Below are 16128 nucleotides of genomic sequence, written 5' to 3'. Positions count from 1 at the left end.
ATATGATACATGTTGTCCGTGGCTATAGTTAACATCGGTGAGTAGTTAGTTAGTTAGTCATGTGAGGAGAAAAATCAAGGGCTTCAACAGGAAGTTAATTGTCTAAAATTGTCATATATAGATATTGTATGTTAGACAAATTGCATTAGGCTGTATTGAATAGTAAATAGAACAATTACTTACATGTAGAGTATTCGTTAATTTGAATCTAACAGAGTTTTATTCAGTATTTTGATGTTTATTATAAAGTTGAGCTGCACTAGATCTATATGTGTATATTATACTGATTGAGGTGCTGAATAGTGAATTGAGGTGTAATTATATTGAATAGTAAATTGAACTGTAATAATATTGTAATAATATTGAATAGTGAATTGAGGTAAGGAGAGCAGTTTGTGAAATGAGACGAAATGGAGTTTATGATCCTACTGTTCTGCTCCTAACCTGGGCTAATGAAGACGGGCATACGCCATACAGTGTGTTATGAGGGAACTTTTGCCTGGGCAGCGGCACTATGGCCTACGCTTATATTAAATTCCAACTGCCAAGGGATCTTTTACATGCATGCCAATGTGTACATAGGATCTCGTTTTTTTGTCCCATCTGAACGACTAGACAGCTGTCCTTGTCAGGCCCTCCATACTGCACCACTGACATGGGGAAACCTCGTCGGAAACATTGCTTGGCAATGGCAGTATTGCCTACTCTTATTTCAAATTACAACTGTTGAGGGTATACAGGGCCTCAGTTTTTTTTTGTCCCTCCCAAAAGACTATACATTTTCCCTTACCACTAACAAGGGGTAACCACAGGGCCGGATTAACCATGGGGCACCATGGGGCACAGGCCCCAGGGCCCCCCACATTAGAGGGCCCCCCCACTAAAATCTCAGTTGCGTCCAGCCCCCTCCTCTAGAAATGCCATCATTTCATAGCACTCGCATGGATTGGTCCACTGAAATAACGCCAGAATGCGCTAATTTTGTGGCAGAATTTTATTTTTTTCTGGGGGAGGTACTTCTAAATGGCTCCACACAAGTGCCTGAAATGCCAGGAAATCACGTTTCCGGCCTCCAATTTCTGAAAATTTTCGGGTCGCGCCTTCGGCGCTCGCGGTGGCCGGCTTCAACGGCCACAGCTCCGCAGTCGGTGATCAGGGGCCCCCCACATGTTCAAGGCCCAGGGCACCCACCATGGTTAATCCGACGTTGGGTAACCACGCGGGCCAATGTCTTACTCACTGAGCCACTACAGCCCCCTGTATGTATGGTATGCCTTATATTATCGGACAGATTCTTATCCCCAACATTTTGATGTTTATTATTTTATTGACTGTAATACTGCTCATTTAGTTGACTATACAACAGATGTTAAAGACCTGTACAAAGCCGGGGGGGGGGGGGGGAATGACTGAATGGTTAGCATGTGCGCGTTGTATCATAAGTTCTGTCATTGAATTAACTGGCATGGTTTTGATTCTCTGGTGTAGGGTCGTCTGTCCAACCTAGTGGGTTTTCCATGGGTCCTCCGGTTTCCTCCCACTGCTAAAGACCCCTATGTGCAAGCGAATTATGGAAATAAAAGGAGAAACCACGCCTTAAAATCCTGATGACCTCTCTCAGCTATCACCAGCAGCTATTTGGGAAATTTTGCCCAGAATTCCAACTGTCAAGGGTTATTCTTATCCGCACCCCACAATTTTTGTCCCATTCCAACGACTAGACATGGTTCCTCCTTGCCAAGCCCTCCGTCCGGAACCAGTTATTAATCAAAAAATTAATGATAATTAAACATACATTATGCAAGAGCTAAATCTACCTATTGCAAGTCTTTCTTTAGGCCTGAAATGTTAGGTTAATTAACCTAATCAACTCTAGATGGCATTGCTAGCCTGCGATCTTTGGTGGATGGTGAGCCGATTTACTGCATAACTTTCCTTCACGATTTAACGATTAAAGGGAGACTATGCTGTTTATCGTACTGACTTTATTAATGATGATCGAGGCTAGGCGGAAATTTCAATCGCTTAGTTCTCAGTTCATCTGGATCAATTTGTATGAGATTTTCAGCAAATTGCCTTTACATTATCTAGTTTTTAACTATTATAGTGAGAACTGCCAACTTTTTATCGAATCTCCCATAATGTATCTTTAATTAAGAAATTAATGATAATCAAAATAAATTTAAATTTTATTTTTTTTATTTTTCCAGGTAATATGAAGCGAAGGTAATGGACTCTGGTGTCATCCAATGGAAAGATCTATTGGCCGAGATGACCGCCATCACACTTCTTACGTCGGATGGGTGGAGAGGAGTCAGGACAGAATACAAGACAAGAAGGGCGTGCAAATGTCACGCCCCGGAACCGGTCATGAACGATATACCCAACAGGATGGTAGAACAAGTCATCGAAACAGCGCAAAGATTTCAGAATTCAAATCCGGCGGCAAGTACCAGGAGGGGTATCAAAGCGATAATCAGACGGCTCCTGGATCCACCCACCGCTCTGGTTACCCATCCAGTAATCAGTCCAGCAGACGGTCTAGCACTCACTCCGTTCAACCCACCTCAAAATCAAAAACAACCAATCAGCTGCAGTCGAGGGATTTCATGGCAAACGAGAAAAGCATACCGACTTATCCAAAATCAGTTAATCAAACAAATAACCCAAATATTGATCCAGGACCACGGACATCCCAGAGAAATAAGAGACCAACATCACTCCAGGATATCCAGCCCTCTATTCACCAGGACAGATCTCCGGCTAAATACAGCACACTTCCATCTAAACGATCAAGTCTACCACCGAATACGGCACAATATACCGGATCCCACGCATTTAAACAGCCCGAAAAACATCAAAAACACTACAAACGTTCGATATCGGCGCCCCAGGGTAATGATGTGCATCATGGTGAATCGGCCATGCGACCCAAGGACGTTAAGTATAGCACGTTACAAGGACAGCGTCATCACGGTTCTCATTCGTCGTCTAATATTAAATATAGCACGTTACAGTCATCTAGGCGTAGTTTACAATCTGTCATCACCGAGCAACCAATATCAGAAAATCTGGACTTTGAGTTTATACAGACACCCGTTAAAAAGTCTGCGAAACCCGACATAGCCTCGTCACCCAGTAGAGTCTCCTTTCAGAATATACCCGTAGACAAACTGGATGATATTTCTCTAGATATAACATCCAGTCCCGAGACACCAAACTTCACACTATCACATTCCACCATAGAGAAACATCGTCACCAGGTTCAGCTAGGGTTCCCGAGTGCCCCCTATCATACTATTCCCCTCATTTTCCGCCAGAACACATGTTTTTCATGCTTTAGTGTTTTTACGTTAGTGTTTTTCTCTTTGTTGATATTTATACCATTTACTGTGATTTTCATCATATTTGTGCCTCTGTGTTTTATCGTTAAGCGTTTATTCGATTGTCTTTGTTTTTGCCCATATTGGAGAAACTGTTGTGTTTATTGTTGCCATGACCACCTGACAGGAAGCGAACACGTCTGGATAGAATCGGAAATGCAATCAACAATGGTCGCTCAGAGTTTGATAATCGTTGAGCACGGCCTGGATATTCATAAAATACGAGATCTCATAAATGTTCGATTAATTTCTGCCGAGAACCGACGAGGGAAGCGTTTGTATCCACGATTCCGCCAGAAGGCTGCGCCATTTTGTTGTGGTTACGCTTGGGTAAATGATTCAGACTTTGTTATCAATAATCACGTGTTCAACATGCCAAATTATATCAAAACTTTGGATGAACTTCAGGAATACACATCAGAAATGGCGTGCAAAGGATTACCCATGGAACATCCGCTCTGGGAAATTCAGGTGTTGGTCAACTATGGACAGCAGAAGGACACGGTCTTGTTGTTTCGGATGCATCCATGCATGACAGATGGCGTCTCCTTGGTTAGAATCTTAGAGCAAGCTTTAGTGGATACCCACACCATTCAACCAGCCGATCTGAATTTTGCTGGCACTTCAAGTTGTTTACAGTCTTTCAAAGCTTTCTTCCTCGGTCCTGTCACTTTTTTTCGTAAATATTTATGTCTTAAACGTGATTTTAATTTGATCCACGGTCGACATATTCATCCATCTGGTAAGACAGTGGTCGCTTGGTCGGAACCGTTCAGTTTGAGTGCTGCGACCAGAATAAAACAAGTAGCTAGATGTACTTTAAATGAACTTTTTTTTTCCATCGCGGCAGCTAATATGCGACGTTATATGCAAGTTAACGGAATATCGAATCCTTATAATATGCACTGTGCGGTACCAACAGATTTCAACACGGATCAGTCGACGATATCTATGGGAAACAAATACACGTTCGTAGTTCTGCCTCTTCCAACAAATATTGAAGGTGCTATTCCCCGATTATGGGAGACTAAGTTATCCATGGAACAGTTCAAATCCTCTCCCGAGGCAGCAATTGTGCGAAATGCAATGTGGTTCACCCACGCTACACTGCCAAAATCATCTTGCCATAAATTTTGGAGAAATATCTACAAGAAATGTACATGTTTGCTTTCGAATTTAGTCGGACCAAAATCTGTTCTAAAGCTTGCCAGTCGTGAAATTAAGTGTATAATATATTGGTTACCTCCCCTGGATGATATTGCTGTGTCGATATCGTTTATAACTTACGGAGAACAGATCCGAATGGCTGTCGTATCGGATCGATCCGTGTTACCTAATCCAGAATTATTAACAACAGATTTCTTTCATCAGGTAAGTCGGATAAATTTTGCTTTTATAAACACGTCTAGAATTGCTTCATGAAGTTGCAAAAGAGGTTTGGTTGACCAAATGGTTAAATGTGTCCACGTCAGATCAGACGGTCTAACATTGAGTCACGTGGCATGATTTCAATTCCCCACATATACGTGACAAGGAACAGGGTTGCCTCTCCAACCTCATGGGTTATCTCCAGGTCCTCCGGTTTCATCCCACTGCTAAAGACCCCTACATGCAAGTAAAGTATTGGAAAAACATTGGTCCACCTGTTAATCCAGATATGACCGAGATGGGGTTTAACGCCCACTCGACACAAATTAGGTCATTTCGGGACTAACATATGGTTCAATTTTATTTTAATAATTCGCTTGTGCATATGGGTCTTCAGCAGTGGGAGTCAGGGAGGGAGAGAGAGAGAGAGAGAGAGAGAGAGGGCTCTTTAGTGGGAGGAAACTAGCGGACCCGGAGAAAAACCGCGAAATTGGAAGGCAACCCTACTCCTTGTCACCGTTTCATTGGCTAATCCCTCACATCATCCAGAAAGCGGGTTACATAACAACTATTCCAGTGTAGTATAGACAAGTATAACGAAATTTTGAACTATAAAAATATGAAATGAAATAAGATCTGTGTTTTAATGAAAGAAAACTGTTTTATATAATTTAAATGGACCTGTTTTTATGTTTTAGTTGGAAACTTTATCTCAGCTGTTGGCTAATCGTAGAATACCAGGTGAACAGTTAAATCGTAAAATGGAGAATGCTCAACTTTTATCAGGTTTTACCTTAAAAGATCTCACTATTGATCAGGTATGTTACCTTATTTGGGAAGGGAGCTGCGGTGAGTTCGCTAACCTTGAGGTCTTGTGTTCGATCCTGGTGTACACATTGGCGTGTACGTAAAAGATCCCTTGGCAGTTTGAAAATGATATAAGAGTAGGCCATAGCGACACTGTCTGGGCGAAATTTCCCTTCTAACACACAGTATTTTTTTTTTATAAGCAATATTGGGTAACAGGCATAGCCTATATTAAACCCTTCTCCCATACACAGTTAGGTGTATGCCCACCTCAAGTAGTCCAGCCGGAGCAGAACAGTAGGACATCCCAGATCAGTTCAGCTTATTGTGGCAACTGCAAACATAAGGTGCTCATTCTTGAAAGACTCAATGTCATGAAGCGAGCCCTTTAGAAAATGTGTTAATTTAGGATTATTAGATAGAATTTTGTTAATTGTGGGGATTCCTAGATTGTTCTGTCCTGTGGTGTTTAAACTTAATACTGACGTGGTCATGGGGAATTACCTTTCGCTCACTTGGTAGAGGTGTATTGGGAATTACATTGTTCCTTTCGCTTACTTGGTACAGGTGTATGGATTCCATGCCCCGGGTAGCAGATTCAATTCCTGACACAAACAGCTTTAGTTTGTGATCCATTTATAAATCCCCTGACAGTAAATACATGTATTATTGGTTAACTGAATTAGCCACCATACGCCATTGATATCCAATTGCCTTTAGTGTTAATTCTCATGTCTTTGACTGACTCTAATATTTTTTCCAAATGGGTTTAAATAATTTCTACCAGAGATGGATCAACATGTGTCCATGTCTCGCTCAAAAGCATGTACATGTACATGTATGAGGTCCACCATGGAAACTAGAAGTAGCGTACTATACACCGTAAAAAATATCAATTCATACCCTCTTTGTCCAAAAAGTCACCAAAATGACCATCCAAAAATGGCAGAGAGAGAGAGAGAGAGAGAGAGAGAGAGAGAGAGTATTAATTGCAAGAACTACATTCTGATTGAACTACACATGGGTTGTCTCCCATTAGTCTTCAGTAGTACGACTTAGGGACAATTCCTGGTCAATTTGGTCACCAACTTCCGATACCTATTGCTATTCTAGGCTATTCGAATAATAGAATAGGGCCCAGTAATAAGGTCTGACTGAATGTTTATCTACATGTAGTGTGTGATGTTCCGGTGAACATACAGGGCCAATCTCAGTTTGGGGGGGCGCTGTGGCTATTTTCCGAAAACATTTCTTTGTTGCTCGAATTTTGACAATGAATCAATCATTAACTAAATTGAGTTTTCCACAAAGCTCCAGTTAAGTATTTTAGTATTCAAAACAAAAACTGCATTGTCTCATTCTCTGATGTTTGTGTCTGAAAAAATGGAAATACATTGCCCCAAAAAATGGCTGGTAGCCCCTTCCTCCCCCCAAGCTTCCGCCTGGCTCCTATGCCTATGGTAATAACAATTCGGGGTTGGTCGATGTTGTCAACAACTTACATGTATGTAAGAAATGAACCACTCCGTTCAGAGTATATACGATCACTTGTTATAACATCAACTAGATTACAATCATTTGCTGATAAAGCTTTCCGGGTATATGGTCCGCGATTAGGCAAGGAGTTATTCAGAATCGATTACTCAGTTTAAATCTCGACATAAGGCACACATGTTCATGATGTATTAGCTACGGTAGCCATTGACTTATTACCATGCTTAGAGCATGCACCGTGGATGGATTAAACGCTCTATAAATGTGCTATTATTATTTTTATTTTTGACATTAAAGGAGGCAAGTCTCTAACTCAATATCATCCACAGTCTTCCACATTGCAAACACGATTTATTGGTCAATTTAAATCAACATTGATGTTGTTATCTTACCGGGAAAAGGTGGGCTTCTGATATCCAAAAAATAAAAGACAAAATTTTAAAATTGGCACACGAATAACAAGCCAGAATGCTTTGGTGCCATTTGTAATGAAGCAACTCGATGAATGAGGCTAGAAATATCCCACAGGAGAATACCAATGATGTCATTGGAGAATACTACTGGTGTAGACTGGAATAACCAGATGCTAGAGATTGCCATTTGATTGAGACTTCTGGCGTATTTCGCGGAACATAACTGATTAGAAATTATAGTAAAAACAGAAACGATTGAATGTAAATCAGTTTATATAAATTCATATTACATTATTATATACGTTGCAAACCCATTTGTGTCCTTTTCTAGGTGCCAAAGAATGGAGATCTAGCTCCTTTAAAATAGGGCCCTGTAACAAAGTCCCATGGAAAGTTGAGTGTTTTTCGTGATGACCCAGTGACTGAGCCTCTCGTAATGAAAGTATTAAGTTATTATTTTTCTCCATTTTAGATGCAGTTACAGATGACTTTATTACAGCAAGAAATCCATGAAATAAAACTTCAATTAGACGCGAGTTCATCTCATCGAATAACTCATAGTGAGGCCCATTTAATGCAGAGAATTGAGAATTTAAAAGAACAATTCCGTGAAATCATGGTGGAGTTACGACAGAAACGAGCTGAAGAGAACGAATCAGCTGTAATTATTGCTGATGAATGCAATTTGGTAAATTTAAAATCATTGTATTTATGATATAGCCAGTGTTCACTGTTCAGTTAGGCCTATTTGAAATGGGGGGATTGGATGGCCAAATGCTTAGCGCGTTTGTGTTGTATCATAAGGTCTGTCAACTGACTTGTTTGAAAAACTGATGGTCATTCACTGACAGAGCTTCTTTTCTTGACAGAATTATTGGGTTACTCTTTCAATGTGTTGAGGTCTGTCATTGAGTCAACTGGTGTGGTTTCAATTTCCCGGTTGTACGTGACAAGGAGTAGGGTCGCCTGTCCAACCTCGTGGGGTTTCTCCGGGTCCTCTGGTTTTCTCCCACTGCTAAAGAGTCGTACGCGGAAGTGAATTATTGAAATTAAATTGAGCCATATGTTAGTCCTAAAATGACCTAGTTTGTGTCAGTGGATATTAAACTCCATCCCTCCATCTCTCTCTTTGAAATAAAAATAAATGGGGTTTAATGTCCTATTTTTCTAGACAAACGGGGGCTACTCAAGATGGCAGTGTGCTATGAGTAGCCGCGAACAGCTGGGCTACTGAAGATGGACAATGGGCACACACCATGCAGTGTGCTATGAGGGAAATTTTTCCCGGACAGCGTAGCTATGGGCTACACAGGACCTCGGTTTTTCATCCAATCCTACATATAATGACTATATATGTTGTCCCTTCCAGGCCCTCCGTCATGTATCATTGTAGGCTACCATTGTAAAAGAGAGAGAGAGAGAAATTGGGTTTAACGTCCACTCGACACAAACTAGGTCATTTCGGGACTAACATATGGTTTAATTTTATTTCAATAATTTGCATGCGCGTAGGGGTCTTTAGCAGTGGGAGGAAACCGGAGCACCCGGAGAAAACCCACGAGGTTGGACAGGCGACCCTACTCCTTGTCATGTACAACCGGGGATTCGAAACCACGCCAGTTGACTCAATGACAGGCCTTATGATACAGCGCGCACATGCTAACCATTCGGTCATCCAACCCCCCTCTGTTGAAAAATAAACAACTCAATTGATTTCTGATGTATAATGATTAAATTTTGAACAGTGGTCAGGAAATTAAATACTTGTAAATTGGACACTCATTATCAAAATTAATCAATCAGCTTTAAACTGGACACAAGTACAAATCAGATGACTTTGGTGTGATTAATGAATTTTTAAACAAATATTTGATATTAAACGAATGTGAAAGAAATTAGTGCTAGGTACACAAGATTACATGATACCCGGTATTATATCACAAAATTCCACCCGTATCTGGAAATTGACTTATTTTTTTAAAATGACAGGAAAATTTCATTTATTTTAATTCCATTTCAGGAAGATGAAACAGATATTGACAGGCCACAAAAACCATTCCGAAGACGAACTTTATCAATGTCATCGAGAATGTCGACAGCCTCGGTATCATCTACGGTGCGCCCTCTATCAACCACAACATCCAATCAGCCATCTCCTACTCAAACCTTTCTACCATCATGGCCAGAGTTAGAGGTAGTTTGTTGCTTTTTGCTTTCATTTCTAGTCCCATATCAGTTAAAGATTTAAAAGATGTTCTCAAATCGTCATTTCTTTTGTCTGTGAGACAAGATTTTGTGTTTCCTTTGACCATTTGACAGAACATTGTTCAGTATAAAAACGTTCAACAAGGCACCTAAATGTATTATAGTGCAGCCTGTTTATGCATTATAGGGAACTTACTATAGCAGGGCATAGTGCAGTCCTTGTGTACATGGGGACTGTGACTACAACAGGGCCCAAATCCCATTATAACAGTGCAACCTTTCTGTACATAGGGGTCTGACTATAGCAGGGTCCAAATTCAATTATAATAGTGCAGTGTTGTGCACCAAATAGGGATCTGACTACAGCAAGGCCCAAATGCCTGTATATTATATAGTGCAGTCCATTTGTACATGTACAGCACAGAGCTAAAACACCTGCTTACTTGTCCAAATAAATGAGTTTGGATCATGGTGTCTGACACTCATTATTCCGTTAAAGTAACACTGCAAATAGTGACTATTTTAAATTGGAAGATTGTCAAATATTTTGCTAAATTCAGCAATGGTAATAGCTAATGTGACAATATTTTTCTCAAAATATTTTTATTCTGGCACAAAATGAGGGCGTAACCTGTTGCTAATGCTAAAGGGAAATAACCTGTTGTTGATTATAAGGGGAGATAATTTAATGATACTGGGACTAGAATGAATATTAACTAGCAATATTAATAATCATCTTGATGAAACAGAAATAACAAACTCTTTCTTCTAATTCATCAATCAGAAATTACAGAGTTCAGCCGATATTTCTAGTCTGATTATCACTTGTTAGATGGAGCACAATCATAAATCCCACGATAGTTCGAATCTCGGAACGGGTTGCGACTTATCGCATAAGGTAACTGGCATGTATGTAAAGGAATACTTTACAGTTGGTATTCTATCAAGAGTAGAGGGGTTGGATGAGTCAAATGGCGTGGTTTCGATTCCCTGGTTGTACATGACACAGAGAAGGGTTGCCTGTCCTATCTCGTGGGTTTTCTCCAGTTTCCTCCCACTGCTAAAGACCCTTACACGCAAGCGATTTATTAAAATAAAATTGAACCATGTTAATCCCAAAGTGACCTAGTTTGTGTCAAGTGGATGTTAAACCCCATCTCTCTCTCTCTCTCTGAAGAGTAGTGCTGTCTGGGCAAAATTCTTCTCTTTAGTAGTGCACACATGACCCTTGAGAAAATCAATGCAGATTTAGCCTAACGATAAAACTTGACACCATCATCTAGGAGGTTTTATTCGTTTCTAATTTCCTGTTGAGGCTAAAATATTCCATGAAATCAGCAAGAAGAAAAACTTGTAGAAGTCATTGAGTTTGTTGTAAGTTTCATCAAGATGAATAATAAGCTGGCATCGAGCTGCATCATTGAACTGTAGTATAGTATAGAATATGATTTGTTAGTTTAAGCATGTGCATGTATGACAACATATACACATCTCATAAAACACACCTAAACATGCCAGTCATTGACCCTTTCTGGATTAAACTCAATCGTATAAATAATGCTGAAAACCCTTTATAGGTATCTGGTTTGACAAACACGAACATGTGAATTGTATACTCCTACATTGAAATATTTTATGGTCTCCCTGATCCATCTATTGTGGATGCTTTGGATGATAGTTATCATCTGATTGACTTTAAATATATACGCAGTGTTCAAGTTCTGGCGTCAACGTTTTAGAATAATTACTGCCAGTGTTATGACCCTTGATCACTTTAATGTAGTGGCTAAATTTAAAGTTATCATCCAAGTAATTTTATAAACAATGTTTATGAGAGGAAGAAGCTTATAGATTTACAACAATTTCCAATAACTTGAACAGCTGGCCGGTAACCTTTGCCTTACGGTTGTGGTTTCGATTCCTGGTGGGAGCGTATGTGGCTTGAAGATAGGGGCGCCTTCTCAACCTCGTGGGTTTACTCAGGTTTCCTTGTGTGAGCGTATGTGACTTTCCTTTTCAACCTTGTGGGTTTACTCAGGTTTCCTTGTGTGAACGTATGTGACTTTCATTTTCAACCTTGTGGGTTTACTCAGGTTTCCTTGTGTGAGCGTATGTGACTTTCCTTTTCAACCTTGTGGGTTTACTCTGGGTATTCAGGTTTTCTCCCACAGGAAAGATCCCCTGCGCGTGCGCTAAGCTAAGATAATAATAAAAATGAAAATAAGATTTGCCTGTGATATCACCTTCGGTGAAAGCGGATGTTACAACAGCGTCATTGTTTGTGTTCATCTCAATACAGCAGCATGTACGCTCGATTATCGATTATGAGACGGGTTGCTAGAAATTTAATGACATGCATACAAAAATGATGTCCTAAAATACTTTGACAGACTTTGCAACAATGCAGGACAGAGGGCCTGACAAGGGCAGTTGTCTAGTTGTTCGGATGGGACAAAAAACCAAGGTCCCGTGTACACATTGGCGTGCACGTAAAAGATCCCTTGGCAGTTGGAATTCGATATAAGAGTAGGCCGTAGCGCCGCTGTCCTGGCAAAATTTCCCTCATAGCACACTGTATGGCATATGCCCGTCTTCATTAGCCAAGGTTAGGAGCAGAACAGTAGGACGTTAAACCCCATTTCATTTCATTTCAGTGATCTTAGTTGCAATAAAATGTGAGTTACCTCCCATAGACCACTCGCAAATTTTTTGATTGGTCAATAAAAATAGCACAATTGTCAAGGGCAGATAATTTAACAATGTGCCTCCCCCATGAATGGACCCAGAAATTAGTGGAGTAGAACGGTACGATGCCAATGGGGATGCCGTGGATGTACTCTAATTGGCGACCACATATCTTTTAAGTTATATTTTTGTTACATCTGAACAACTGAGCACTTTTTTCTTGTCAGGCCCTTACTCGGTCTACACCAGGATTGAACCTGTCACATCCTTGTTAGTGAGCAAATTCTCACACCCACGGACCAAACATGGTTCCTTTTATTGTGCTCACATCCCTAAATACAATTCAAGGATTATATTGAGTATCAATATATGGAGATGGGGCAGTTAAACATACATTATACAAGAGCTAAATATGTCTATTGCACGTCTTTCTTTAGGCCTGAAATGATATCTAAATTATTAATTAGACATTAATTAACTTCTCCAGGCCTTAATCAACTCTCGATGGCATCAGATTTCTCCGATATTAAATAGATTAGAATGGTTCAGCGATACTTTGATTTAATCAAATATGGAGGACCGAGACTAAGCTTTGATCAACCAGTACGGTGGTTGAAATTATTGCACACGTCTGTCAAACCTTCAAAGGCTAATATCTTCGCTTGCAATAGAATAATTTGAATGAAATTTTCAAATTATTCATTTTACATCATCTACTTTCGAACTATTATAGCAAGAATGGCTAGTTCTTTATCTAAATCTTACATAATGTATCTTTAATTAACTTATCCAGACCATAATCAACACTCAATTGCATCGAATACTCAAGATTTTAACTAGATTAGAATGGTTCGCCATTTAAAAATTTAATTTAAAAATGAGAAAGCGAGGCTAAGTCTCCAATATACCAGTGCACTGGTTACCACAATGCACACATTTTGTCAAAACTACAAACAGTGATAATTTGGCTCAGAATAAAGTAATGTGAATATATTAATTTTGAATTATTTATTTTGGAACTATTATAGGTCAGCCTATATCTAAATCTTACAAAATGTATCTTCAACTAGAAATATCTGCTTTTTGAAACTTGCTGTGTGTACAAACCGATTGGGTTTTTTCCCACTCGTGTTATTTTTATTGTTATTTTTATTGTACCCAGTCGGTAAACATCACTCAAGGATTAGATTATAAGTTGCTGAAATGCTGCAGATGAGTCTTTGTATTTTGAAAGAGAATTGATAAGTTGCTCAAAATATCAGAACCTAGAAGTTTTGGAAGAAAACAAACAATTTATTTCTATTCTTTAGTCCTTAACAGTTGTGAGATATTTTTGATTATCTACATGTAGTTAGATGAATCATTGCTAGTGGTACTAACACTTATATTGTTACTAATGTTTAAATACTTGATGTAAGAGGCTATCCTACTCACCTAGCCTATTATGTTGATTGTTCTACCTCATTTGTCTCTAACTTCCAGTCTTATATCTAGATTATCAAGCCAGTTAGTAGGATAACGAAGAGTGACACAAACTACTAACTAGATAATTTTGGGTCTAATGTATGTTTCAATTATATTTCAATAATTCACTTGCTTGTAGTGGTGTTTAGCAGTGGAAGAAAACCTACGAGGTTGGAGAGGACGACCCTATTCCTTGTCACATACAACCGAGGAATCCAATTCAAGCCACCTGACTCAATGACAGACCTTATGATCCAACTCGTACATATTAATCATTCCCCCACATCACCCCCACAAAGGGCAATGGAAGCCTGCTTATTACAGAACTGTCATCAGATCAAAACTGACATTTTGAGTTATACATCATTGTGAACCATTTCCCATTAAGTGTGTATTTGTTGAAACATTAGTATAATTTTAATATGTTTGCTGCTAGTCATCTGCGATCATAACCTTTGTGAATATGAAGCATGAATTCATAAATCATGTGGTCAATTAATTCCACTCATTTTCACACACCATTTCATGTATGTTTTAGTCAAGAGAGAGAGAGAGAGAGAGAGATGGAGAGGGAGGGAGACAGAGAGAAAGGGGGAGACAGAGAGAGAGAGAGAGAGAGAGAGAGGGAGGGAGGGAGGGCGGGAGAGAGAGAGAGAGGGAGGGAGGGCGGGAGAGAGAGAGAGAGAGAGAGAGAGGAACAGTAGCCTAAGAAATTGGAAACTTTCTAGAGAAGAGCTAATTATATTTCAGCATTATGATTGATCGCAGTGCGCTATTCACCGATTAATTAGGTCGACCCACGTTTTGGCCACAGGATTACAACACAGGCATCTGTAACGTTTAAAAATCGCCCACGTGACTTAAAGAGGGCCACGTGAATAATTTTAGAAAGTCATCGCAGACTCGCTTGTCTACCTAGCGAAGTTTAGTGAGTATTGTCACTGCTTGACGGAACCTAGAGTGGTGAACTTTGATCCAAATTATTTAATTACAATCCGTCAACCCGTTTCTCACCTTGGTATTATTATATCTACTGAGGGAGACTCGATTTCAGACGAGTTATTTGCCCCTGAGTTAAAAATTGGAATCAGACTAGTTATTTGATAATCTTGCTTACGAACATGGACGTGAAATGAAATGAAATGGGGTTTAACGTCCTACTGTTTTGCTCTGAACTGGGCTAATGAAGACGGGCATACGGCATACGCCATACGCCATACAGTGTGCTATGAGGGAAATTTTGCCCGGACAGCGGCACTACGGCCTGCATCACTGACAAGGGGGAACCACGCCGGAAAATCTGAATGAACTTTCTCGGCCAATGCAGGGATCGAACACCCGACCTCCAGGCTAGCGAGCGAGCGCCTTACCCACTTAGCCACCGTGATCCCCCGAACATGGACGTAAAAAAACTTTAGACGTATACTTAGTCATAGCTTAATGTTATTTTTGAAATATTTTCCACGTTACATGCGCCTGTGGGGTATAACGCTAATCAGAGGTCTATAATAGGAACGGTAGACCAACGGTGGGTTCGTTTTGCAAAATTGTCAAAACGACTAAATGCCAAAAATGCGCGGTTTTGATCAAGGCCCGTTAAAATTATTCATCTTCTCCCTGATTTACTGGAATGAAATAAAAATTATTCTATCTACATTCTAAGACACGCAATGCAGTTTAATTAGGCCACCGATGTTTCGGCCACCAATGTTCGCCCCCTGACGTTTCGAAAACCTGTGACCTAAACATCGATCAAGCTTTTTCAACTACTAGCTATTACGGGTTATCTTTCTAGAAACGTAAGTGGTGCCAATGGTATCCAGACCAGTCGGACCAAAAAAAGACCATTCGGACCAAAACAGAGACCACTCGGACCAACCCAAAAGACTATAGCAGAGGCTCTCTGGTTAGGGGTAAAAATCATTGTGTCCGAAACGTCATACCACCCAGAATTTACATCTCAATTCAAATTAATTTTACTTTACTATATGTTTCAGGTACATGATGTGGAAATGGCCTTACAGTCTTCAAATAAACCAAGTTATAAAAAACATCGTCTGTCAACAATGGACGAATATCAACTAGACGATACTATCACAGAATCAGACGAAAGACGATATCAAACATATTAAGCTTTTTCAGCTTTCCCAAATAAAACAAGTTTTTTAATGTATTTAGCTTAGAAATTAACAACCCGTACAACCATTTTATGTGTTAAATATAGCCTACCTCAATTATATGACGTCGGTTGTAAATCACGTGACCTCTTTTGTAAATCACGTTACCCCTGTTGTAAATCATGTGACCTC

The 16128-nt window shown here is 39.8% G+C and overlaps 1 protein-coding gene across 3 annotated transcripts in view; it reads left to right on the top strand.

Moving 5' to 3' along the window:
- LOC130010733 (uncharacterized) overlaps positions 1 to 15992 on the top strand; it is a 38052-nt gene extending 22060 nt beyond the window's left edge. For 2 of the 3 annotated variants that reach the window (XM_056098713.1, XM_056098714.1), the window contains exons 2-6: positions 2211 to 4754; positions 5450 to 5569; positions 7938 to 8153; positions 9486 to 9659; positions 15817 to 15992. In XM_056098713.1, coding sequence (XP_055954688.1) covers positions 2250 to 4754; positions 5450 to 5569; positions 7938 to 8153; positions 9486 to 9659; positions 15817 to 15951 — 3150 coding nt within the window. In that variant the 5' untranslated portion in view covers positions 2211 to 2249 and the 3' untranslated portion in view covers positions 15952 to 15992. The remainder of the gene's footprint in view (positions 1 to 2210; positions 4755 to 5449; positions 5570 to 7937; positions 8154 to 9485; positions 9660 to 15816) is intronic. The other variant, XM_056098715.1, reaches the window with a different exon arrangement.
- The last annotated feature ends 136 nt before the right edge of the window (positions 15993 to 16128 follow it).

The sequence above is a fragment of the Patella vulgata genome, chromosome 2 (assembly GCF_932274485.2).
Source record: "Patella vulgata chromosome 2, xgPatVulg1.2, whole genome shotgun sequence".
Taxonomy (NCBI): Eukaryota; Metazoa; Mollusca; class Gastropoda; family Patellidae; genus Patella; species Patella vulgata.
This window is presented reverse-complemented; position numbering and strand designations above follow the sequence as displayed.